A 25,461-nucleotide genomic window follows, 5' to 3' on the forward strand; every position below is an offset into this window, starting at 1 on the left:
CAATCTGGATAAATGCGAGGTATTGCATTTTGGCACAACAAAGGGTAGAGCTTACACAAGTTTGCATCACATGTAGCCATAGTGGTTAAAAAGGCGTTTGGCATATTTGCCTTCATTGTTCATTCCTTTGAGTATAGGAGTTGTGAAGTCATGTTGAGGTTGTACAGGACATTGGTGAGGCCTCTTCTGGAATACTGTGTACAGTTCTGGTCACCCAGTCATAAGAAGGATATTGGAGTAAAAAATGAGGTCTGCAGATGCTGGAGATTACAGCTGCAAATATGTTGCTGGTCAAAGCACAGCAGGCCAGGCAGCATCTCAGGAATAGAGAATTCGACGTTTCGAGCATAAGCCCTTCATCAGGAATAAGAGAGAGTAGCCAAGCAGGCTAAGATAAAAGGTAGGAAGCAACACATTTGCAGCTGTGATCTCCAGCATCTGCAGACCTCATTTTTTACTCGAAGATTTTAACCTACTGCGAATCCTCTTACAAGGATGCCTTCCTTGAAGAAGCTCTCTTCCTCCCTCTACAAGGATTTCAGTGAGTCCCTCTCTCACTGCACCCCCCAGGTCATCTCCTCTGCACAGAAACACTTCAGCCACGTTCTCAAACAGACTCGTTACCACAGCCACATCTCCTTCCTCAGTACCTGTCACCAACCACAAGGTATGAATTCAGATTTCTCCAGTTTCCTCATTTCCCCTCCCCCCACCTTGTCTCAGTCGGTTCCCTCAACTCAGCACCGCCCTCCTAACCTGCAATCCTCTTCCTGACCTCTCCGCCCCCACCCCACTCCGGCCTATCACCCTCACCTTGACCTCCTTCCACCTATCCCACCTCCATCGTCCCTACCTTTTATCTTAGCCTGCTTGGCTACTCTCTCTTATTCCTGATGAAGGGCTTATGCTCGAAACGTCGAATTCTCTATTCCTGAGATGCTGCCTGGCCTGCTGTGCTTTGACCAGCAACACATTTGCAGATAAGAAGGATATTATCAAGCTAGAGAGGCCTCTGAACAGATTTACCGGGATGTTGCCTGGTATGAAAGGTTTGAGTTATAAAGAAAGGCTGGATAGGCTAAGACTTTTTTCACTGGAGCATAGGAGGTTGAGAGGCCATCTGATAGAAGTTTATAAAATAATGAGAGGTCTAAATAGAGTTAGTGTTAGTTATCTTTTCCCTAAGATGGGAGATTTCAAGACTGGAGGCACATTTTAAGGTGAGAGGAGAGAGATTTAACGAAAGGCATAAGAGGCAATTTTTTTACACAGAGGGTGGTTCACATGTGGAATGAAATACTGAGAAAGTGGTACAATTACAACATTTAACCCCTTCCCCGGCGACTTTTTTGGAGAAAACGTTTCATTTTCAGATGAATTTTTGTATTGCTTTATTTTATAGTATTTTTAATACTTGCACTCTCATCTGATGTATCCAAGCTTCTAATAGAAGGTTCATACTCATTGTCATCTGCTGAGCTCGACATCTGGGCGTAATTTGTTAAAAAAAATCAGAAAAAACCGAATGACAATGTGTGCCCAAAAGCAGTATGACGACGCTTCTTGCAATGCCTGAGGCAGAAGAGACACAGCTACCAGACGTATAAGTCACTGAGTATACTTGTTTCTAAGGGCCCAGAAATGCCGAGAATTGACGTATAAATTCGTCTGTGGCTGTTTTTGAAATTATATGTTTTGGACGAGTTTACTCGTCGCACTCTAAAAAGACACATTGGGTGAGGACAAGTTAACTCGTCTTTGCCGGGTAAGGAGTTAAAAGAGATTTGGATAATGTTATGAAGTCAAAAGCATGTATGTTCGCTTTAAAATAGAGAATGTTTCCTGACTATTGAAGTAAACTTAAAGTGCAGGCTGAGCTGCACGAATGGAAAGGCTGGGAGATGGGCTGTTCCAAAATAGATACATGTAACAATTGGCTGTTAAATGGATACCTCAGTTTTGGTTGCTGTTTTAACATCAATTTGAATTTAGCCAATTACTTTACATTATGCCCAGGATACTAAAACCAAGTCAAGTTTGAATTTATTGTTTTGAAACATCGGACCAATGACAGGGAATGATGTTGGGAGTGTTTGAAAGCGTAGGCATTTTGAAAACTGGTCAGATCGACTGCCACTGATCAGCCGAACAATTGCTATAGAGCTAGAGAGCTAACTGCCCATCTAAAATCTTGCTCCCAAAGAAATTAGAACTCACTCTTTAACAAAGATACTTTTTCCTGTAAAACATACTTGCAGTAAAAAGAAAGAACAAGACCCAGGGAGATCAGCAGACGGAAGATTAAAGACAGCGGAGAAAACAAAAACTGTGTGGACTTGAGATTAAGTTAATGTAATGTTTAATAAGTATCTTAGTTGAGCAGCATGTTAATAGGATTGTATTCAGTTAGGGGAGAGTGTTCAGTTTCTTAATAGTTTTGTGTCCTGTTAGAAAAATTAATTGTTATTTTTCTTTAAACAGTAGAAGTTTGGAATTCTCCTTCACTCCCTCACACTTTTAACAGATTATGAGGCAGGGTAAGCTCTTCTGGGTATTTGGTTTTAAATACCAGGGAGATTTGACCACTGCTTCACAACAATAGATACATGGATATGAAAAGTTTGACAGGTTATATGTGAAGAGCAGGCAGGTGGGACTAGTTTACTTTGGGATTATGTTCGGTGTGGACTGGTTGAACTGAAGGATTTGTTTCCGTACTGTATGACTCTATGACTCCATGACTCTACTGCTCAACTTAAATTTCATGAAGACAGTTGACTACTTGCAAAATATTTAAGTGTATGTTTTCAGCACTGTCTAGGTGGGTTGCTCTTTGGAGAGTTGGTGTGGACTTGTTGGGCCGAATGGCCTGTTTCCACACTAAGTACTCTAATCTAATCTAAACATATACTGCAACATTTTGGAGTGGTGAGATGGCAGGATAATTCTGTTTAATTTGCAGGCTTTATTGCAGTGCTGTGTTGCGGTGCCAACTAATACAAGGCAGTTCTTTAAAGGGAAGGTTTCTTGCATTGCTTCTTGCCTGGTTTATTTTCTTTTTTCAGGGGAGAAAAGTGAGTGAGATTTGAGTTTTGCATTCTCCCTCAGTTGCTTTCAGTACCACTGCATGATCAGTAGGAACCTTGTTTCTGTGGTGTGATCTTGATCGCCTCCTTTCACATTAAAAACCTTTGCTGCAGCCTGCTCCATCTGGTGGCTTAGACAAGAAATGATTTGTGTTATGCAGTAAACTGGTGATTCTACTACAGAGGGGACTCTGGAATAACTTGCTAGATATCCCAACAATTTCAAATATAAGCTATTTAGTGGGAGGCTTTGTCAAACATATTTTTGAAATTTGTGCCTTGCCAAATATATTGACATTTATATGTGTTAAATTCATCTATCTTTAATGAGTGTTAAGAGATTCTGTTTTATAATGATTGCATGTTACCATGTGCATACTGTGTACTATATGTCACCTTCTATATTCATAGAAAAGGACATACACTGTTCCACTTGAGCACCTAAAAGAATCTGGAAGAAAATATGCCATTTCAACAAATCCCTACATTGAAGGAAATGTTAGAAATCCTATCTTCCTGTTTCGGCTGAAGGTTCAAAGATTATATGGCATTATTTGAGGAAGAGCAAGGAATTATTCTTAACCAGAATCACAGAGTAAAGTTTGAAGCAACTGTAAATGCATTAGACTGTCTACAAAGGAAGCAGAGCTATGAACTGATATATTACAACAGATGCATTTCTTGTATCATTCACGAGATTCAAGGAATTGAAGTAGTTGCTGAAGCATTGAAATTTTGGGAATGGAATAGAAGATAAATCTAAATTCGAGGCCCCTCCCCAAAAAGCACAGCAGCATCTGGGTGAAAATTATTTTGCTATACAAAGATATGCTTAGGGGTTCATAGGTATGTTTTTTGACTAATACAAGCATAAGTATATTTATATTTTCCAAACTTCCGGCACCACTCATACTAATGCAAAGTCAATCATTTGCAATTTGTCTATTATATCTATTTGTATATGGGATATGCAGTTCAAATAATTGTCAGTGTTTATGGTGCCTTTTACACCTGTAGATGGCTCTGTGATTGATGTTTCAAAGTTCAAGATATTACACTGAACGTTTTATTATGAATAGGTCATCTTATGATTGTGCGATCTGGCCACTATATTCTCAAAGATCTTTTACTGTCATTTTAACTGCTCTATCTGTTATATGCGCCATTTTTTTCAAATTAACTCCAACTTCTGTTGTTCAAAATTAAGTGTGTTTGTTATTGCCTTTAGTAAAGCTGATACTTGAAGATCCTAACCAACTCAAAAGTTTGGTCTTAGAATCACCTGCCTTGGATTTTGATGTTTGACCATGTTCAATGTAACTAATCTCCCAGATGCATAAGCGCTGTTCAGTCGATTACACTGTAGCAACTTCTACTCAGTAGCTTTTCTTACAAAAATGAGAAATAATAAAGGCGAGAAGATTAATACTTTACTCAACTTAAGTCTATGTTGTGTTTTTGTGTTTACTTTGTTTTGTCTCTTTTTGACTCCAATTCCATTTTCTGTAGCTACTATTCGATTTGTTTCCTTAGACTATTTAAAAAATTCTTACTCATTTTTACATCTTATGAAGGGAAGGGGTCAATAGCATTTGGTGGGGGCTATTGTGGAATAATGACCATCAGGATGTAAAATGACACCCAAATGAGGAAAGCTCTGAAACAGAAAAGAAAGGTTATATTCTGAGAGATGAGTGCTATCTGGCACTGTACCAGTCAGATTTATCAAATAAATATTTTTTCTGACCATGTGATTCAAGTCAAGATAGTATGTGTCTTGGAGAATGTAGTGATTGTAATGAGGTCAGTAAAGTGGACCTCATAGAATATGAGTTCCCTTATTGGGGCTGTTAACCTGGTCAATCAGGGACCCCTGGTAGATAGATATAAACAGGAGTGACAGACATCCTGTTCACTCTGGGAGCTGGCTGTGGGGTAGCCGGATCAATGTCAAGTACTATGCACATGTAAATAAAGGGTGCCTTGGTAGACATGAAAATAAAGTATAGATTTAAGCTGAGTAAAGTATTCATCTTCTTGTCTTTATTATTTCTCATTTTTGTAAGAAAAGCTACTAAGTAAAAGTTGCTAGAAACATCAGTGTAATCAACTAAATAGGATGCTGGACTCTGTGGAGTTATTTCAGTGGCAATGAGAGAACAATATGCTTGCAATTGTTGCCTTTGAGTAAGCATAGACATTTCTGGCATCATACCTTTATTTGGGAAAACATGACTCGTTCGATCCTGCCCTCAATGACTGGGCTCAGTATGTAGAAAGAATACACTTTTTTTTGCGCAAGTGACATTGAGACAGAAGAAAAGCAATGAGTAATTCTTGTGAAGCCTGGCAACCCACACCTTTTTCAGTTATTAGGAGCCTAACATTTTCCGAGGCACCAGACATTAAAACCATTCAAGAGTTGATGATTTAGTTAAGGAATATTATGAGCCCAAGCCTCCTCTAATTCTGAGATGCTATTGGTTTTACTGTGTAGTTCGAGAACCAGGGGAATCCGTGTCTGGATTTTTGACAAGGTATAGATGACTAACGGAGACATATGACTTTGGTTTTACCCTTAATGAGAAAATGAGAGACCATTTGCTATGTCGGCTTAATGATGTAACCATGCAAAAGCATCTGCAGGTCATTCTGTTGTAACATGTGTTTCGTTAATGCGAATTCGCGATAATAGGATTGATGAATTGGGGACATTGTTTCTATAGCACAAACTTTTAAAGCATGTATTGATTATAACTCGATTCCAGCCCCATTAGGTTAAATGGTGCTGCTATTACATGACTTTCTTATAACACAGGATTGCATAAGAATGCAACTGCTGCGTTATAACAGAACTGACTGTCCGAGCTGAAGCCCAACTAATCTTAAAACAGGCTTTCTCATTTGAAAATGTGCCAAGTGGAGCATTAGAGTTACATGGTATGCTGATGTAAGTGGACACCTTCGCCAGGCGGACTGAACTTGGGGACACCACTTGAGTGAAGACAATTGCACAATTTCACTCAGGACATATCCAGAATAGAGGGACTCTAGGTCACCCCAAAAGAAAGTCAAGCCTCTGCCAAATGGATAAAATTTTCTTCAGGATCCTGGCTGGCAAGCCATTGTAGTAACTGGCAAAATATGGACTTGAGACGGCAAAAGATTGCTGCTTGGCCAACATATGAGTAAGAGAGCTCGTAGGCCGTTATCCAGGCGAGTACACTTCCTGGAAGGTCCATTTGCATCTGGTCTAGAACAGATAAATTGCTTAGCAACATCCAAATCAGAGCAATTCAAAATACACGTCTCGTTTAATGGTCACCTGATTCTAATAGAGGTTGATACTTGTGTGGTTTTATCAGTGATAGCAGAACCAGGCTTTAACAAGATTCACTCCAACTCTTACATTTGCATAAACCTCAGCTAAATTTTACAGATTAAGGGCTGTGATTCCGGTCTCGTATGAGAAGGAGTTGGCTCAGTTACCAGTGATTGTAGTAAAAGACTCAGGACCAAGCGTAATAGGGTGAAATTGATTGAAAAAGATTGACCCTGATTGTTCAACATTTTTTGATTGGCAGTTGACTGTCTGAGTGAAATCTTAATTAAATACCCAGAGGTTTTTCAGGAAGGTGTGGGACTATTAAAGAAACCAAGGCCATCCTGCATAGATTCATAGAATCGCTACAGTTCAGAAGCAGGCCTTCGGGTTTAGCTCTTCAGGCCCAATCAATCCTCCGAAGAGCATCCCACCCAAACCCATTCTCCTACTCTATCCCTGTAAATCTGAATTTCCCATGGCTAATCCACCTATTCTGCACTTCCCTGAACACTATGGGAAATTTAGTATGTCCAATCACCTAGCCTGCACATCTTTGGATGGTGGGAGCAAAATGAAGCACCAGGAAGAAACCTATGCAGACATAGGGGAAATGTGCAAACCCCACACAATCACCCAAGGGTGAAATTGCACCTAGATCCCTGGCATTGTGAGGCAGCAGTGCTAACCATTGAGCCACCATACTGCATGTTGACCAGGAAGCAATTCCATGATTCTGCAAGGCCCAGTGCCAATTGCCTTATGGGCAAAAGTAGAAGGAGAAATAAGGAGGCTGGAAAATGAAGGAATCATCAGACTAGTCCAGTTTGTGGAATGGGCAGCACCGATCATACCGATTGTAAAGCCTGTCAGTTCAGTTCACCTTTGTGGGATTCTGAAGAAAAGATAAACCACTTTTTGCTGCTGGATAAATTCTGAATCCCTTGCACAGAGGAATTATAAGCAAAGCTGGATGAGGAGCTGACCTTTCAAAGCTAGCCAGCAGCCATATGTACCTGCAACTGGGACTAGAAGAAGATTCTCAGAAGTGTATTGTAATTAATACCAATGAAGGTTTGTAACTACATATGAGACTGCCATTTGAGATATCATCAGCCTGTGCCACTTTTTAGTTGATGATGGTGAATATTTGACAAGGTCTCCCTAGGTCGCCATTTATCTGGATAATGTGCTAATAACAGGGAAGACCAATAAAAAGCACTTAGAGAACTTGGACATAGTCCTTAGTCATTTCTCCAAGGCACGTGTATGCTTTAGTAGGAAAAAAATGTGTGTTCCAGGCACTCCAAGTGACTTCTTTGGGCTACAGAGTTGACAAGACTAGGTTACTTCCATTAAAGTGAGAGCGTCAAAGGTGCCACCGATCCCATGTCTGTGCCAGAGCTTAGGTCTTTCCTTGGGCTGGTGAACTATTACAGAAAGTTTATATGTAGCCCAGCCTGACACACCTACATCTGCTAATGAAAAATTGTCAGCCTTGGAAATGGCCTCATACCCAAGAGGGAGCCTTTAGAGAAGTGAAGAAACAACCATCATTGTCTATGGTATTAGCACACTGTGATCCCAAACGAAATCTAATACTAATGTGTGATGCCTCCCTGTATGTTATCGGGGTAGTATTGGCTCACAGATGGTCCAATGGAGAGGAACGCCCAGGAATGCAGAGTGTAAATATACCCAGATAGAGAAGCAAGGTTTGGCAGTCATCTTTGGTGTGATAAATTTCAATCAATGGACATAAATTTGTAGTAATAACAGACAACAAACCCCTGCTATGGTTACACAAAAAGGGCAGGGTCCTGCTCCCCATTGCTTCAGGTTGAATTCAGCAGCGGGCTCTCATTCAAAATGTACACTAAGTTGGGTGGGTGGGTCACCGTCAGGGTGGCCACATAGCAAATGTGGATGTCTTGAGCTTCCTTCTGTTGGCAGATACATCACAGGTGGTGCATCACCGGAAGAGTCCGTTTTTAAACTTTGTGGACACCTTTCCAGTCACTGCTGACAATATCAGATTGTGGACACAAAAAGATCCAGTCCTGATAAAACTAAAAGTGCGGTGGTGATGGGGGAAACAAAAGGGTCTTCACAGCCAGAATTGAAACCTTTCTGAATCCAGAAAGACCAGGTTACCACGAAGGACACCATTTTATTGTGGTGAGAAAAGAGTGATTCTCCTGTTTTACCAGGTTTATCCCTGGTGTTCAAATGAAGACATTGGCAAAAAGTTATGTCTAGTCTCCAGGATTGGATGTAGACATAGTCGCGTTGGTAATAGGGAGAAGATTCTGCACCAAGTTAAATCTAATCTTTCCAGACTGAGGGAGAATGAAATGGCATCAGGAACAGCAGTGTTGGACACAAGACCTCTCTAAGAGATAGAGGCAGTTAATTTCAGGGTTTGAAGTTTGGTGCCGAAACCAGGGGAATAGTCCTGCATGGCATGGAGGCATGGTTGATGCAAGGTCAAGTCCTGTGATGTAGAATGTTCAAGTGGGCGTGGTGGTCCTGTGCAAGCACATGGACCACATGAAAGCAGCAAACGCGCAAAGAGGGCAGGAGCAAAACAAGCCCGGCTCCTCAGAATAGCCGGAAAGGCTGGTGGAACCCATGGAACCCCCTCTGTGTAGCATTGAAGAAACCTTGGATGAGGCCATTTCCATGAATGTGGCGGAGTTGCTGGCGGAGATGGACAAAATGGATGTTGCAGTCTCAATTTGTTTACTGCCTGAAGAAAAGAATGAATTTCTTTCAAAATGCTCCTGGTGTAAGAGGCAGGCTTTGATCTGGTACATACTGCCTGTATCCGAGACTGACTTGAGGAATTGGCTTAGGAGCAACTTCAAGAAAAACAACAGGCCTACATCCCCAGACTAGGAGGAGGGATACAGTGGTTGTAATGAGGTCAACCAGGTGAATGTCATAGAATATGAGTTCCTTGATTGAGGCTGTAACCTGGTCCAATCGGGGAGCCCTGGCTGACACATATAAACAGGAGTGTCAGAGGTTCTGTTCATTTTGACAGCTGACTCTGAAGAATGTCAAGGACCAATGTCAAGGACTATGCATGTAAATAATGGGTGACCTGGACTTGGTGACAGGATAGCAGCCTGTGGAGTTACTTCAGAGAGAAACTTTAGAGAGGTGTTTAGCTTCCTGAGTATTGTAGGAGAGCATTCAATCACTTTTGTGATTAATGCTTTGTTAATGGTGAAAAGCTTTAGATAGTTGGGGAGTTGAATTGTTTACAGCAGAGTTCCCAACATTCTCCGGTTCTTGTTGCCACAGTACTTGTGTGATTGGTCCACTTATGTATCTTGTCAATGGTAACCATCCAGGATGTTTAAATAGCTTAAATGTTGAAAAGAAGATCTGTTGCAACATTTTTGCTGAAACTTCAAGTTTATTTTCCTTCGCCTCTTGGATGGCTAACTTCTTTGGTAATATGTAGAGCTCAGAAAGTTTGAGAAAACCATTAAATTTCTTCTACAATCATACTAAGTCACATTAGACCAATCAATTAAGTCAACAGTTCATAGATTCTGTATGTAGAACATCTCTGCAAAGTTGTTCCCCAATTTTATTCATTTTTGTAAATTTTGTGCTATTTTTCATCACCATCTTGTTGATCAATAGAGAATTATATTTCCCACTGTACAAATATCTACACAGCTCCTCATTTTTATGTTTGTTGACTTTGAGGATTTAGAAGTCCGAGCACCTGTTTCTGTGACAGTCAAAAGCCTTGATAGTATTGTGGACAACATTCTTATTTCTGTTGTTTGTTTAGAAAAGCCAGGGGTTCAATTAAAGCATTTATTTTCATTTTTTTATGGATTCTTGAAGTTTCCTTACTCAGGTCTGAATTGGTAGTGTTTGTAAAGGTGTAGTTGATACATTTATTCACATCACTTGTTTCAGTTTGAAAAATGTTTTTCACAGCAGAGGTTGGAGCACAACAGGATAATCCCACTCAAGATATTTTGCAACACTTTATTATCAACATGGATTTTTCTTTAAAACTTTACCATAAAGACGTCTGTCCATATTTCAAATATTGGTCATTTTAATCAAATAACAACCCACATCTATGACCAGTGGTGTCCTGCAGGGATCAGTGCTGGGACCTTTGTTGTTTGTAATATACACACACACATATATATATATATATGGAGGAGAATGTAGGTGGCTTGATTAATAAGATAATGGATGACATAAAGATTGAGGGAGCTGCAGATAGTGAGGAGGATTGGCAGAGGATGAAGCAGGATATAGATAAGCTAGAAACATGGGTGGAGAAATGGCAGATGGAGTTTAATTTAAATGCAAGGTAATGCGTTTTGCAAGATCTAAGGAAAGGGATGTACACAGTAAATGGCAAAACTCCTCACAGCATCAACATCTGGATGGATTTTGGCGTACACGTCTACTTTTCCCTGAAATTTGTAACAGAAGTGGATATGTAAGCCAAGAATGTAAATAGCAGGCTTGCTTTCATCATTTGGGACATAGAGTAGAAAAACTGGTAAGTCATGTTGTAGCTGTGTGGACTTTAGTTAGGCCATATCTAGAATATTGTGTATAGTTTTGTTTGCCGCACTACCAGATAGAGAGGGTGCAGAAATGGGTTACCAGATGTTGGCTGGTTTGGAGGGTATTTGCTACGAGGAGAGTTGGACAAACCTAGTTTGCCTTCATTTGAATGTAGGAGGCTGAGGGTCAACTTGATAGAGGTTTACCGAAGTGTGCGAGGCATGGATAGTCAGTGCCTTTTTTCCCAAGTAGAACTATCAGTTACTCGGGGACAGAGGTAACACGAGGTAAGTTTAAGGGAGTTGTAAGAGGCAATTTCTTTTACATAGATAGTAAGTGCCTGGAATCAGCTGGTGGAGGCAGATACAATAGCAATGTTTAAGTTTACAGATACATGAAAAGGCAGGGAGTAAAGGGATATGGACCACATAGAAGAAAAGGTTTTTAGTTCAGAAAGCCATCATGTCTCAGTGGACCGAAGAGCCGGTTCCTGTGCGGTTGTTTGTTTTTTTGTTCTCTTTGTGTTAGAGTATCACAGAATTGTTGTCGCTCAGATGGAGGCCATTTGTCCGTAATGCCTGCATTGACTCTCCAAGTTAGCAATGAATTTAGTATCATTCTCTCGCCTTCTCTCATAACTCTGTATGTTCCTCCCAAATTAAATAATGGTCTAATTCAATATTGTTTCAAACCTTAACCATTCACTGCTTAAACATATTTTTCCTTTCATTGCTTTTGCTTCTTTTGACTTTTTTCCGCCTATATTCTCAAGTCAAAGGGTCGTAGAGTCATAGAGATATACAGCACAGAAAGTCCTCTGTCCTTTTATGAATGGGGATCATTCTTCCAATCTACCTTCTGGAACCACAGATAGTTTTGAATAACTCTTCAAGCTACTTCTCTGTCTTTTTTTCTTTCAAGGAAAATGATCCTAACTTCTCCAATCTTCCAAACTTCCTAACTGAACTTCCTCATTCCTGGAACCGTTGTCACAGATCTTTTCTGCACTCTTTTTAATGCCTTCATTTAGACTGCATCTAAACTGAACTTGTATCTGTTCGTTCTTGGTCTTGTGTTCTATAATCCTCTCAGTGAAGTCTAAGATAATGTATGCTTTGTTAATTGTTTTCTCAACTTGGTTTGGTCATGGTAAGAACTTAGAGTCATAGAGATATATAGTACTAAAACAGACCTTTTGGTCCAACTTAGCCATGCCGATATCCTAATTAATTTAGTCCCATTTGCCAGCAGATAGCCCATATCCGTCTAAACCCTCCTATACATATACTCGTCCAGATGCTTTTTAAATGCTGTAATTGTACCAGCCTCCACCACGTCCTATGGCAGCTTTTTCCGTACAAACACCATTCTCTGTGTGAAAAGGTTTCCCTTTAGGTTCTTTTTAAATATTTCCCCTCTCTCCCTAAATCCATGTCTTCTAGTTCTGGACTCCCCCACCTCAGTGAAAAGACCTTGTCTATTTACCATATTCATGCCCCTCATGATTTTTAAAACCTCTATAAGGTCACCCCTCAACCTCTGATACTTCAGGAAAACAGCCCCAACCTATTCAGCCTCTTCCGATTGTTCAAACACTCCAATCCTGGCAACATTCTTGCAAATCTTTTCTGAATCCTTTCAAGTTTCACAACATCCTTCCTATAGGGGGAGACCAGAATTGCACACAGTATTCCAAAAGTGGCCGAGCCAATGTCCTGCACAGCCGCAACATGACCTTCCAACTCCTATATTCGATACTGTAACCAATAAAATAAAGCACACCAAGCGCCTTCTTCACTATCCTTTCTACCTGTGATTCCACTTCCAAGGAACTATGAACCTGCACCCCAAGTTCTTTTTGTTTAGCCATCCTCCCCAGGACCTGACTATCAAGTGTTTAAATGCTGTCCTGATTTGCCTTTCTAAAATGCAGCTCCTCCCATTTATCTAAATTATACTCCATCTGCCACTCCTTGGCCCAGTGGCTCAACTGATCAATTGCATTTCATCTGCTTCATGTGAAAAATCAATAATTCTGTTTTTGTAACTAATGAACCTACTTTATGAGCTGTGATACATCTGCAATACAGGAGGGGTGAATCCAGATCCTCTAGCCATGAGTAGGGACACTGCACCCATACTATGAATTCATCCTGGTGGTTTATAGAATTTGGCAGAGGAAGCTAAAATTTCATTTGCACATTATATGTGATCATTATCAGGAATTTGGACATGCTTACCTGTTGATATGCCCAGAAAATTGGGAAAGTGTGACAACACATAAAGTGTATACGTGAATCAAAGAATGAAGAAAATATTTCCAGTGTACCTTTGTCATTCCTTTTGTCAGTATAGGCTTTTACTGTTTGTTATATGATGAGCTAATATTGTAGTAGAAAATAGAAATAAGTGGGTTTGAATCAATTGATACGAGTAACATTTATTGATATAAAAGTATCGGGATAATTGGGTTATATTTTAATTATAAATTAGAATAAATAATTTTTGCACTGAACAACATAAGGGAGGTGCTGTACCTTCTAAGCTGATTCTCAATAAAATTCCACTTTAAATTCTCCTTGACATGCAGATTCAGCAATATGCTGCAATGGGATTTGAATTTTCATGTAACTGACAAAATTGTTAATCATTGCTGTGTTTTTATGCTTTTTACAAACTGACAGAGCAATGTTTACACTTCTTAATGGCTTCCTTTATGGTTGCTAATTGATTTGCTTCATTACCATATGCCATTAGAGTAGTGGAATGCAGTAAATGAGCTGTTTGATGCTCGAACATAATGAACTAATTAGGCTAATTAAAATCAATGCATGCCAATATTTAACCAAGAATTGGAATGCTACTTTTATCTGTGGAAGCCACCAACTCAGTAACTGAGATCTAATGCTGATTTATGAGTGCCTGATGATCATTAGTTGGAATAAATTGATTGTAGTAGTAAAAACAGCATTATTCAAGTAGATGATACTAAGTGCATTGTCAGGTCACCAAAAAGGGCAAGCTTACACATGTTGTAGATTGTCACCTTAAACCTCTGTTCGTATATCAGACTGCTGATGTGAAAACTTACTTTATTGCTCAGATGGTTATTAAATGGTGTAAACTACTTTGTGTGATGGATTTCACAATGGTGGTGAAAATTTAAATAAGAAATTAAATTTTAAAATGACAAGCTTCCCAATTAACATACTTTTGTACGTATATATTCTGGTGAGGGAAATACAAATAAAATAATGGTACATCTGACAATGCTTCTGAATTGTTTGAGAAATCCCTTTGCCAGTTCATCGATTCAGGTACAAGTGGCTTCAATGATATTTGTTGCAGTTTGTGCTTGGACTATGATGTAGATAGAAAGCCATCTTTACAATATAAAAATGGGTGTAGATTGTTCTATTTTTAACCATGCAACTCACCCCAACTTTATTTAAAATGCCGCGGGAAGAATACATATTTGAGTAGGAGCTAGAGCAAGGATAGGAAATAACTCGACAGAGGCCGATATTCCATCACCAAGTCACCCTTTACGAACGTATGGAGAGTCCATGATACTGATCCAGCCCCCTCAGAGCCAGCCCTCAGAGTGAACAGGATGTCTGACACTCCTGTTCTTATTTGTCAGGCAAAGGCTCCCTGACTGGATTTGATTAAAAGCCCCAACCAGGGAACTCATATTCTCTAAGGATGATCTGACTGACCTCATTGCAATCACTGCAGGATTGAAGACAACGTCAAATAGATAGTTTTAAGGAGATTTTTTTGAAGATGGGTTGAATGTAATGACTGAAGGCATGAGTTGTGAAATTAGGTTAGAGTTGATTCTCCTGGGACGGTAGGATAAGAACGTGTGAGAATTTGTAAACCACAGCTCTGAAGAAATTTTATTCTGCGTAGGGAAGTGATTGAAGGGCTTTTAGTAGGACACTCATAGCTTAGATAAGGGGCGGCATGGTGGCTCAGTGATTAGCACACCTGACTCAAAGTGCCAGTGACCCAGATTCGATTCCACCATTGGATAATGTGTGGAGTTTGCACATTCTCCCCATATCTGCTTGGTTTTTCCACTGGGTACTCCAGTTTCCTCCCACAGTCCAAATATATGCAAGTTAGTTGGATTGGCCATGCTAAATCTCCCATTGTGTTCAGGTATGTGTAGGTTAGGTGTGTTAGCCATGGAAAAGCAGGATTACAGGGATAGGGTAGGGGAATGGGTTTGGTTGGGATGCTGTTCAGAGGACTGGTGTGGACTTGTTGCGTCAAATGGTCTGTTTCCACATTGTAGGGATTCTATTCAACATGGAGCCTAAGGAGCGAGACTGTGACAAATGTAAACTTTCTCTCTTCCAAATCAAATGCTGCCCCTTGGTGGCATCATTGGAAAGCGCAGTGTTAGTTTTCCTGTAAACACTGGTACCCTTGTCATTACCACACTTGTTTTTTCTACTGTTGCAAAATTATTAGGTTGCTTATCCAATATCTTGTACTGGATGAGCCAAAATTTCTTCCAATGAAACATTGGGAAGTCTGAAGCAGTTGTTATCAGTCCCTTTCCCAAATTCTCTATATTGATTCCATATCTCTCTCTGACAACAGTCTGAGATTAAACTGGCTATTTGCGAGCTTTGTGGCTTCACTAAGACTATCTTTTTCTACCTGCATAACATCAGCGAACTTCATCCTGTCTGAGCTTATTTACTGCTGAAACTCTCGTCCATGCTTTAATTACCTCTAGATTTCACACTTCTAATACACTCTTAGCTGATCCCTTATTTTCTCTGTTCACCAAATTTGAGGTCTTCTAAAATTCTACTGCCCATATGTCCTAATTCATTTCAAGTTTGGTATGGTACCCTTCTTGCTTTGTGGTACGCCTCCATTGGTTCCCCATTGTTATGGACTAGACTGGATTCCCTGAAGTGTATTATGGAGATAGCCTAAACCTTAACTTTTATATTTTAATGTGGAGGTACAGGTGTCGGACTATGGGGGACAAGGTCAGAAGACTTCACCTTATGAAGGAGCAGTGCTCTGAGAGCTTGCAATTTCAAATAAGCCTGTTGCACTATGACCTGGTGTTGTGTGACTTATGACTTTATATTTTTGAAAATGAAATTGTAAGTTGCTTTAATCAAAACACATTTTATTCTTACAATACAGTTAAAATAAAACAAAAAGAAGAATTTGCATAACTTGACTCTGTTGAAACGCTTAACAAACGAATGTATGTTTAGCCACTTGTCATCAAACGTTCCCATGTACACACCTTTTGGCAAAAATGCAATTCACAAAACAGGCATTATTCTCACGTGCTGTTTCTTCATTCTAGCACCAGAGAACTCAAACATTTAGCTCCAGCAGCCAGCAGAAACCTTCTCAACTAAATGAAAACAAAATTAAACTCTTCCTGGGTCTGTGAGAGCTCTGACCCCACCCACTCATGAAAATGTCTGAAGGAGACATCTCAATAGCACTGTGACAATACGTCGCTGCAAGAGAAACAGAACCAAACATATTTCTTAAAAACAGTACCATCACACTGACTTTATTTTAAAATTCTCATCCTTGTTTGCAAATATCATCATGACCTGGCATCTCTGTCTGTCTATGTAATCTCTTCCAACCCACAACAGTATGAAATGCCTGTATCTTCTAATTTTGACCCCTTAAGTATCCCTGATTTTATCACTGCGTCTTCGGTTGCTCAAGACATAAGTGTAAGCTGGCCCTAAATTTAGCATGAGAAATGAGAGCATCGTGTATATATGGAGCAAATTCAAAGCGATGCCATTTGGAATGCACTAATATTGTAGTTGAGATTAAAAAAAACTGTTACAGCTTCCGTATTTTTCTAGGTAACTATAAGCCACAGGCAAGCAACTACAGTTCTGTTAGTTTAACCTTAATGGTGGGCTGGCTTTGAGAAATTGTAATTCAGGACAAAGTTATGTTGGAAACCAAGCATGGAACTTCTGTTCAGGAACTTGCATGCAAATAATTTGCTGAAGTTTTTTGATGAGGTACAAATAAGACCAAGAGATGTTTTCATCAGGCAAAGAGGGGTGGATGACTTCGTTGTCTTTTCATCACATCATTGGATATTTAAGAATTTGAGAAGATGGAATTGCCAGACCAATATAGATAGTTTATAATCAACCTGTTCAGCGATGTAATCACCCAACTCTGGAGCAATTGGGACTTGAACGCAAGCCTCCCAGCTCATGGATCAGGACACTATAACAGTCTACCTCAACTGCCAGGCCGGTACAGTTCAGTCCACCAAATTATTAATGTGCTGGTTGTAAAGAATTAGCCAACAGGTTTCCTTGAATTTTACATTGATTGACCTGAAACTAATCTGGGTAAAAACATTTAACAGGTTTACATCTGTCTTGAAATCACAGCATTCAATCCATGAACACTATGACAGAAACAATGGATGAAAACTGCTTACAGTACTCCAGATGTGGTCTCACAAGAACCTTGTACAGTTGCAGTTGGACTTCCCTACTCTTATGCTCCAACTCCCTTGAAATAAGAGCCAACATTCCATTAGCCTTCCTGATTATCTGTGACATTGTATGGAAGCATTCTGTGTTCAAGGACAAGTACTCCAAATCCCTTTATGTAACAGCTTCCTGCAGTTTTTCCCATTAAATGATCGCTATCTTAGTATAGAGCACACAATTGTAAAAGGACATAGGCAAATTGAAGGCATCAATGGCAGATGAAATTTGATGCAGAGGAGTGATTCATTTTGATAGGGCAAATGTAGAGAGACAATATAAAATAGAGTGTCTAATTCTAAACGGCATGCAGGTCGCAAGAGTGGTGAATTTATGTTAAGAAACTTTACAGTATCCTGGGCTTTATTACTAGGAGCATAAAGTATAAAAACAAGGAAGTTATGTTATATTTGTGGAGGACACTAGCTCATGTTCAACAGGAATATTGCGTCCAGTACTGGGCACCACACTTAAGTGAAGATGTGAGGGTATTAGAGAGACAGCAGAACAGATCTGCAAGAATCGTTCCAAGAATGAGGGACTTCAGTTATGAAGGTAGATTAGAGTAGATGGGACTTTTTTCTCCTTGTTGAAGAGGCGAGTGAAAGGACATTTGATCAAGGTGTTCAAAATCATGAGAGGTGTGCATGCATAGGGAAAGGGTGTTCTCATTTGTGGAAGGATTGACAGCTCATGAGGTATATTGCTTCTACAGAGAGCTGGTGCATAGAATATGGACTAAATGGCCTCCTTCTGTGCCTCAGCAATTCTGTGATCCTATGCTATTTTGAATGATGCCATTCAATGCAATGTTAAAGGGAACTGTTGTCTATCATGCTTCATGGATAAAATCTGGAAATAAGAATCTTTAAAATTCTTAAAAAGGAAGTACCCTTTATTTCTGCTAACCATATTTCCTTTCTTCTTATGTATTGTAGTTTCCTTCCCTTCACTTGAGGAGTATTCCATTGGAGCAAGTTGTGAAACCAGCACTTTGTTGTTCAACTATGTAAGTACAGAGTTAAAGATATTTTGTCTGCCTTCGGTCAAGCTGTGTAATCCAATGGCTTTTCAATGTGCTCCACTGGAATGGAAACATAGATAGGTATGACTTGTGCAATGCATACTGTACCTAAAAAAAAAACCCAAAGAACTGCAGACGCTGGAAATCAGAAACAAAAACAGAAATTGCTGAAAAGACTCAGAAGGTTTGACAGCATCTGTGGAGGGAAAGCAGTGTTAATGTTTTGGGTCCAGTGATCAGTTCTGAAGAAGGGTTGCATGCTGTGCCTAGTTGAATCAAATATTTTTTGACTTAGCAAATGACCCTGAAAAGAATTGCTGGATGTTGTTCAATAATCGGTCAAAGAACATCTCAGTTTTTTCCTTAATTGTAACTAAAATACTGGAAATCTGGAAAACAGAAAGGCTGGAGCAACTCAGCATCTGTGGAGAGAAAAACAGTGTTAAAGTTTTGAATTTTTGACTCTTCCTTGGAATAAAGTAAGTTTCTCCAGTACTTTATGTTTTTATTTTAGTTTCTTTCTTCTTCTTTTTTGTTGGTCTAGAAGAAGAAAGTGGGTACTCTTTAGCTCATGTGGAAATTGTTCCCCACTTTTGGCTTATTTATTTTGACCCTGACTGGAATCCATTTCTTCCTACCCCTTGGCTAGCACAAGGGCCAGTTGATCTGCTTCACCAAGGACCATCAGCAGAATACCTATTAGCCTCTGAATGTTCATCATCATCAATAAATGAGGTCCATATTTGAATTTCATCTTCAAACTGGCACATTCTGGAACTCGTATTGAATTTGTTTGGATGCGACTAATTCGGTTTCCAGAGAGTTTGGCACTTCACTGTTGCCCTGCAATTTTTTCAACTCTAATATTTTTAAAAACAACAAAGGGGCATATTTAACCAAATTGTCAGTTGCAGGATGTAAGGGTTATTAGTACAATTACATTCCTAGCCATATTTATATAAGATCAGTTAAAATAATACTAGTCAAATTGATATGAAATTATTGAAGTATTTGTAATGGTTGTAAAACCATAGAGCTTTCCCTGTTGTTTAGACTTCCTCAGCTGGAAAGTTTTGACATCTGCTAGTTTGGAACAGTTGTCAGCAGCAGGGTAGCTGCTTTCAGGAACAGTTGGCTGCATGGCTGCATGCCAGCTTGTACCATCTGTGCACCTGACATTTCTTTCTAATTAACAGAGGGGTTAATTGTTTTGACAGGCTCAAGTGTAGTGTCTAACATTACCCAAGGGAGATACATAAGTGTAGGAGTGGCAGGGAACTGGAAATGGTGAAACTAGCATTCTGTTGTCAGACATTGGTTAACAGCAACTGATGGTTTTACTACCTAGGCACTTGCAATAAGGTTGAACAATTTTTCTGATGAATTATGCCTAGCTGTTGTAATAATGTAGAAGGAATTGAGCTTAGCAAGGCAAAGACCACTGCCTTGAGGCAATTGTGGGGGACCAATTTGCATGTTATTACTGCATATTCATACCTAATTTTGTTAGACCATGCTAATAGAATAAAATGGCAGTATAAAAAAACCTACCCTTGACTCTGTAGCCAACAAAGCTTACGCATTTCTCTTTTTCTTTCAATTCTGATTGCTAATCATTTAGGTAAAGATTCAGATAATGGCAGAAATGCTATTTGTCGGTCGCGCCACATAACCTACTCTGTATTCTGAGAGATTATTTATTTATTTTAGTTTTGTATAGTATTCATAATAGTAAGTTTAAATGGTTCACAGCTATTCTGAATGTGGAACACTTGGACGATGAAATTGCACTGCATGCGAAAAATAGATACCACTTTTAAATTATGATTTAAGTTCAGCAATATTTTCACACTGCTTTATATCTTTACATTTTTCATGAAAATGCTTTGAAATGTAACAGGATATTTAATCAATAATGTGTATTACCCGGATTTCACACTGAACTTAGCTCTCAAAACTTGTGTGAGAAGACTGGACTTTTAGATCAGAGGAAAGTAGTCTTTATTTTAACTTTTAAACATCAAATAAATATTTTGCCTTTATACTTAATAAATCTCATTGCATAGGCTCCAGTTTTATCAACTTTTTTGTTATTTTGTTTCACGGGCTTTGGCGTTGCTGGCTCAGTAGTCATTTGTCACCCAACATCAATTGCTGTTGAGAAAGCAGTTGTGAGCCAACTTCCTGAGCACTGCAGTTATGTAATACTGATATACCAACAGTGCTGCTCAGAAAATGTCCAGGATTTTGACACAGAAATGGTGAAAGTTTGGTGGTGTAATACTACGTCACACTGGTGTGTGGATTGGTGGCAAACTTGCAGTTGGTGGTTTTCTTAAATCACTGCTGTCTTAGACCTTCTTCAGTGGTAAAGGTTGTAGGTTTGGAAGATACATTTGAAAGAGACGTGGTGAGTGCTGCATTGTGTCCTATAGATTGTACGCAATGTGACCATAGTGTGTTAGTATAAGACTTTGGAATGCACTTTAACTTAAGTTGGAACACCAAAATCAATTATAGTTATAAACTGAGTGTGAGAGAAAGCCAATCTAAAAGTCTATTAGCCCTGATTAATTTCAAGACATATTCCAGACATAAATATGTCTTCAAAGGTTTTCACAAATTTTAGTAAGTTTTTTGGAAAAGTACAAAAGAACTTTGTTTTGTAAAGCAGTTTTTTGGTCAATCCAGTGTGTGTGCTGAAAACGCACAGCACGTCAGCCAGCATCCAAGAAGCAGGAGAATCAATGTTTCGGGCATAAGCCAGTTCACGTTGGAACACCAGTTTGTGACACTAGTTGCTTGAGCACATGCCTCTTATTCTGTTTTATTGGCCACTTTCTTCTGTCTTCAGTCTTCATGTTTGGGGCACAAACTTACCAAGAAACATCATGTATTGGCCTCTGCTATCCACTATCCCCTTTACATGATTAGATACATCCTAATTTCTAATTGACTTATTAGTGCATGAACAGTTCATGGCCAATTTTGGAATGGTAAGGTAGTGTCTGCCCAATTCCTAATCAGTTTCTTTAAAAGCAATGGCCACTTTATTGATATTCCACCTGTTTCCTGGTTCATTCTTTGACATTCCAATCACTTTATAAGGTCAGCCCCTTTGGGATAGCTCGACCTTTGTTTACCAAATCTCTACCTGGACAAGGTGGCCACCTGCTTAGAGTGTGCGTGTCTCCTTTTTGTGATTTGCAATGCTCCAAAAGTTCCAACTGGTACATTTAAAAAGTTCAAAACAACTATAAGATTGCAAAATTTATCACAAAACCTAATTCCAGAAAGTTATATATTTAGATATATATTCCCATTGGTTAGTTATACATTTTAAGTTTCAAAACTAAATGAATCAAAGCATTTACTTCAAAACATTTTACAATTCATATTAGCTTGAACCATGAAAGCAACCAAAAAATTGCACATATTACTTTTGATCTGGACAATAATTTATGGCTCTTTTCCTTACAAGAACTGGTTTACAACTAACCACAATTGCACAAAATATCAATTTTATCCTCATTTGCTTAATCAAGCCAAACTAATTGAAAAATAACTCTATCTTATACTTGTGGTTTAGAGAGTGCATGTTTCAGGTAGTGGATGTATCATATTATTTTAACTTAACTAATATTAGGTGGGTTAAGTGCTATTTGTGACTAATTAATGGGAATGGGAGGAGATTGTAAATTGCCCAATTTACAACAAAACCCTCTGAGGTCTTTGGGCCGATCTTAACCAAACTTAGTGGACTCATACCGCTGGTGAATAGTATATCATAGGGAATTGATGTCTAAACACTTCTGCCGGGGTGGCTTTGGCATCATTACTGAGGATCCTTAGCCTTACCTGCACTGTGTCTCTGCTAACACCATAAATTCATTGATTTAAGCAACTCTAACAATATATTCCAGGAATGAATCTTCGTCATAAATACAGACTTTTCTTTAGTATTTAATTTTTGTTATATTTTATTTGTGTAAGATTTATGTAAGTTATATTTCAAGAAGCTTCACACCATTACTCAATGAAAGAAGTATGCAGGCAGCATTTAGAGCCAGAGAACATGTTAGCAAATGTCAGGCAACACTAAGAGAAGGAGAAGATGAGACAAGAGTGAGAATTTGACAGAGTGATAGTATGGAAGAAGAACCAGTGTTGCAGGAAAGAGATCAATTGCTTCAAAATGTTTTGATTTATGCCCTTCAAATTGATGAAAAACAAATCCCAGAATATGATATTGACATTGAGATGTAAAAAGAACCACCTTCGGTCTTCTGGACAAGTTATAGTTTATGATTGTCATGCTAATGATGAGTCACATGGCCTACTGAATATTCCTCTCATGGGAACAGCAACAACATCAAAATACTTCTCGAAAAACATCAGAAAATGTAACAACTGGATAATATCAGCAAGAAATCTCTTTGTTTTGGCTGAAGAGGAAAGAAGTTCTAAGGTGGTCCATAATGAAATATTTAAAGTTGAAACGAACTTTGTAAATGCATACTGTGGCACTGAAAATGTAGAGATTGATGCTACAGATGTTGTCTTTTGATATTGAAATATTCAGAGATAAACAAGTGTTGAGAAGATGAATGTTAATGAGGTTTTTAATCTTGAGGATTTACAGAATGAAGCAGGATATGGAGAAGTAGTATGTGGTAGAAACTACAAGCAGGTACAGTTTCAGATCCAGTTTTTTATGGACTGTTGTATTTAAAATATTTTGCTGTGCATGAATGTTAATTATTATTTAATGAGTAAAGTAATTTACTGGCTCATGGGGCCAGTTAGCACAGTGGTATGTTTATTAGTGCTCGATTGCCCATCGCTTTCTGCATTACGAGTGGTCTGAGTTACATGTAACCTGTCCTGACCTGTTGTGACAAAGTACTTTACATTTGCTATAATTTTGCTTTTGTAAATTTTTCATGAACTGTTGGTAAATATCAAAATTTTATTTTGTCTATGAACTACATCCTTCTCCCCAACAGAAAGAAATCAGAAGAGACATCAAAGTCCCACTTGGAAAGCTTAAAGTCCCAATTCATAGCTGGAGATCAGATGGTTGAAAAGCCTCCTGAGGACTTAAAGGAAGTGTTAAGTGACAGTCGTCAAAGTAAGGCTGAGGTATGTTTAGTTCTGTTATTCAAAGAAAATTGCATGAAGCAGAAAGTGCATGAATACCTTCCAAATCGGTTAGAGGCAATGGAAACAAGGCAAATTAATGAATGGTGGTCACCATTGACCACAAAAATCTATCCATAAAGGTTTAGTGGCTCCAGAGCCTTAATTTTCTAATTTTCTCATTTTCAATGTTTGTTTCTATTTGGAACCATCTACAAGAGAATGATTGCATCCAATGACAGGTATGCTTTTGACAGGCCAATCAGCCAATAAAATGGAAGAATTCTCTTAGCAACTTCAGCAATTGTAAAGACACCAAAATAAAGATTGAGTTTTTCACATGATATTAAATGAGGAACATAATCATCAGAACAAATTAGTTTTTATTTTATTATTTTGGAAAATTTGCAATTTTTGAATGTTCTCTGGGAATGAAAGACCACAAATGGATAATTTGCTTTTCAGAGTTAGGGAGATTGCTCAGTCGGTATTACTTGGTACATCATTTAATAATGTAGCTATTCCTGGATGAGTAAGACTGAATATTTTTAATGGTTTCATCATTATAATAGGGGATAAGTAGTTTGCCACAAATCTGTGATTTCTAATATTTTCATGTGCAAAGACTAACTGCGCGCCTTATGGAAGTAGAGTAATTTAGAAATTTCCATAGTTAACTACATGTATGAATGCCAGATGTTGCGCTGACTGCCTGGCTATTCATTATACAAAGGTCCCCGATTTATGACTCAGGACTTATGAATGCTCCTACTTACAAGCAAGATCCCATTTTACGGTTAATGTCAAGGTTCCAATATCCGAAAATGTTTATTCGTAATACTAAACAGATATTTTATACTGTACTGTATTGTGTTTCAACTTATGAACAAACTAGTTTACGAATGTATTCAGGAATGGAACCTGTTTGTAACCCAAGGACCTTCTGTGCGATACATTCTGTGCCAGTGTCCTACTTGTGGACCACTCTTAAAAGTATATCCAAAAATATTAACTGCTGTGCAATCGTGGTATTTTCTGTTTTTGTTTAGGATTTTATTTGTGTTCAATGTATTGTTTTAAACTATTTTGTTAATGTTCTTCATGCAATATGATCATTAGTCTTTGAGTTCCAAAATTAAAGAACTATTTAAAATGATTATTTGTGTGACTTTTCTGTAGCTTTCATTTTTATGAATTGTATGCTAAACTATCCTGCAACATTTGTGTACCCTTAGAATACCCCATAAATTCATGATCTTCTTTGGAATGACCTAATATAATGAATGTAATATTAGTAAGCTATCACGTTTTTCTGCAAGGTCTGCAATGTTACAATCATTAAAAATTTAGTTATAAAATAAAATACTTTCAATCATTTTAAAAGTGAGAAAAATATCACATATTTCAATCACAAATCTTTGCCATAAACAGCATAATTTCTACGTTTGTCTCTTAACTGAAAGTCAATACATAATACAACGATAATACTTTAAACAATCAAGATCCACTTTAATTACACCTCTATCTACTATTGTGCTTGAACTAAAACAATAGTGCAGTTTATATGGTAACAAAATTGGATTTTGGTGAATGTATTAAATGATAGAATGTATTTTGTCTACATTGTTCTTGTTATGACTGAAATTGGAGGAGTCCACTGTCTTCTTGTTGTACCAATTCTCTGCCAGTCACAAGTAAAATGTAAATATTTAACCAAGTTTCCAATAAGGCTAGTTATACACTATATATATGTAATGTTTAAAATAAAAAGATTTGTCAGAAAATATCCCTTCAAAATGAACAAACTTATTG

The 25,461-nt window shown here is 38.4% G+C and overlaps 1 protein-coding gene across 1 annotated transcript in view; it reads left to right on the plus strand.

The window, feature by feature from the left end:
* The window catches only part of LOC132815299 (uncharacterized), a 103,881-nt gene that overhangs the window by 51,580 nt on the left and 26,840 nt on the right, over positions 1–25,461 (plus strand). The window contains exons 4-5 of the mRNA XM_060824143.1: positions 18,425–18,495; positions 23,517–23,652. Of these exons, the coding sequence (XP_060680126.1) occupies positions 18,425–18,495; positions 23,517–23,652 (207 nt within the window). The remainder of the gene's footprint in view (positions 1–18,424; positions 18,496–23,516; positions 23,653–25,461) is intronic.

Source organism: Hemiscyllium ocellatum, chromosome 4 (genome assembly GCF_020745735.1).
Source record: "Hemiscyllium ocellatum isolate sHemOce1 chromosome 4, sHemOce1.pat.X.cur, whole genome shotgun sequence".
In the NCBI taxonomy this organism is placed as follows: Eukaryota; Metazoa; Chordata; class Chondrichthyes; order Orectolobiformes; family Hemiscylliidae; genus Hemiscyllium; species Hemiscyllium ocellatum.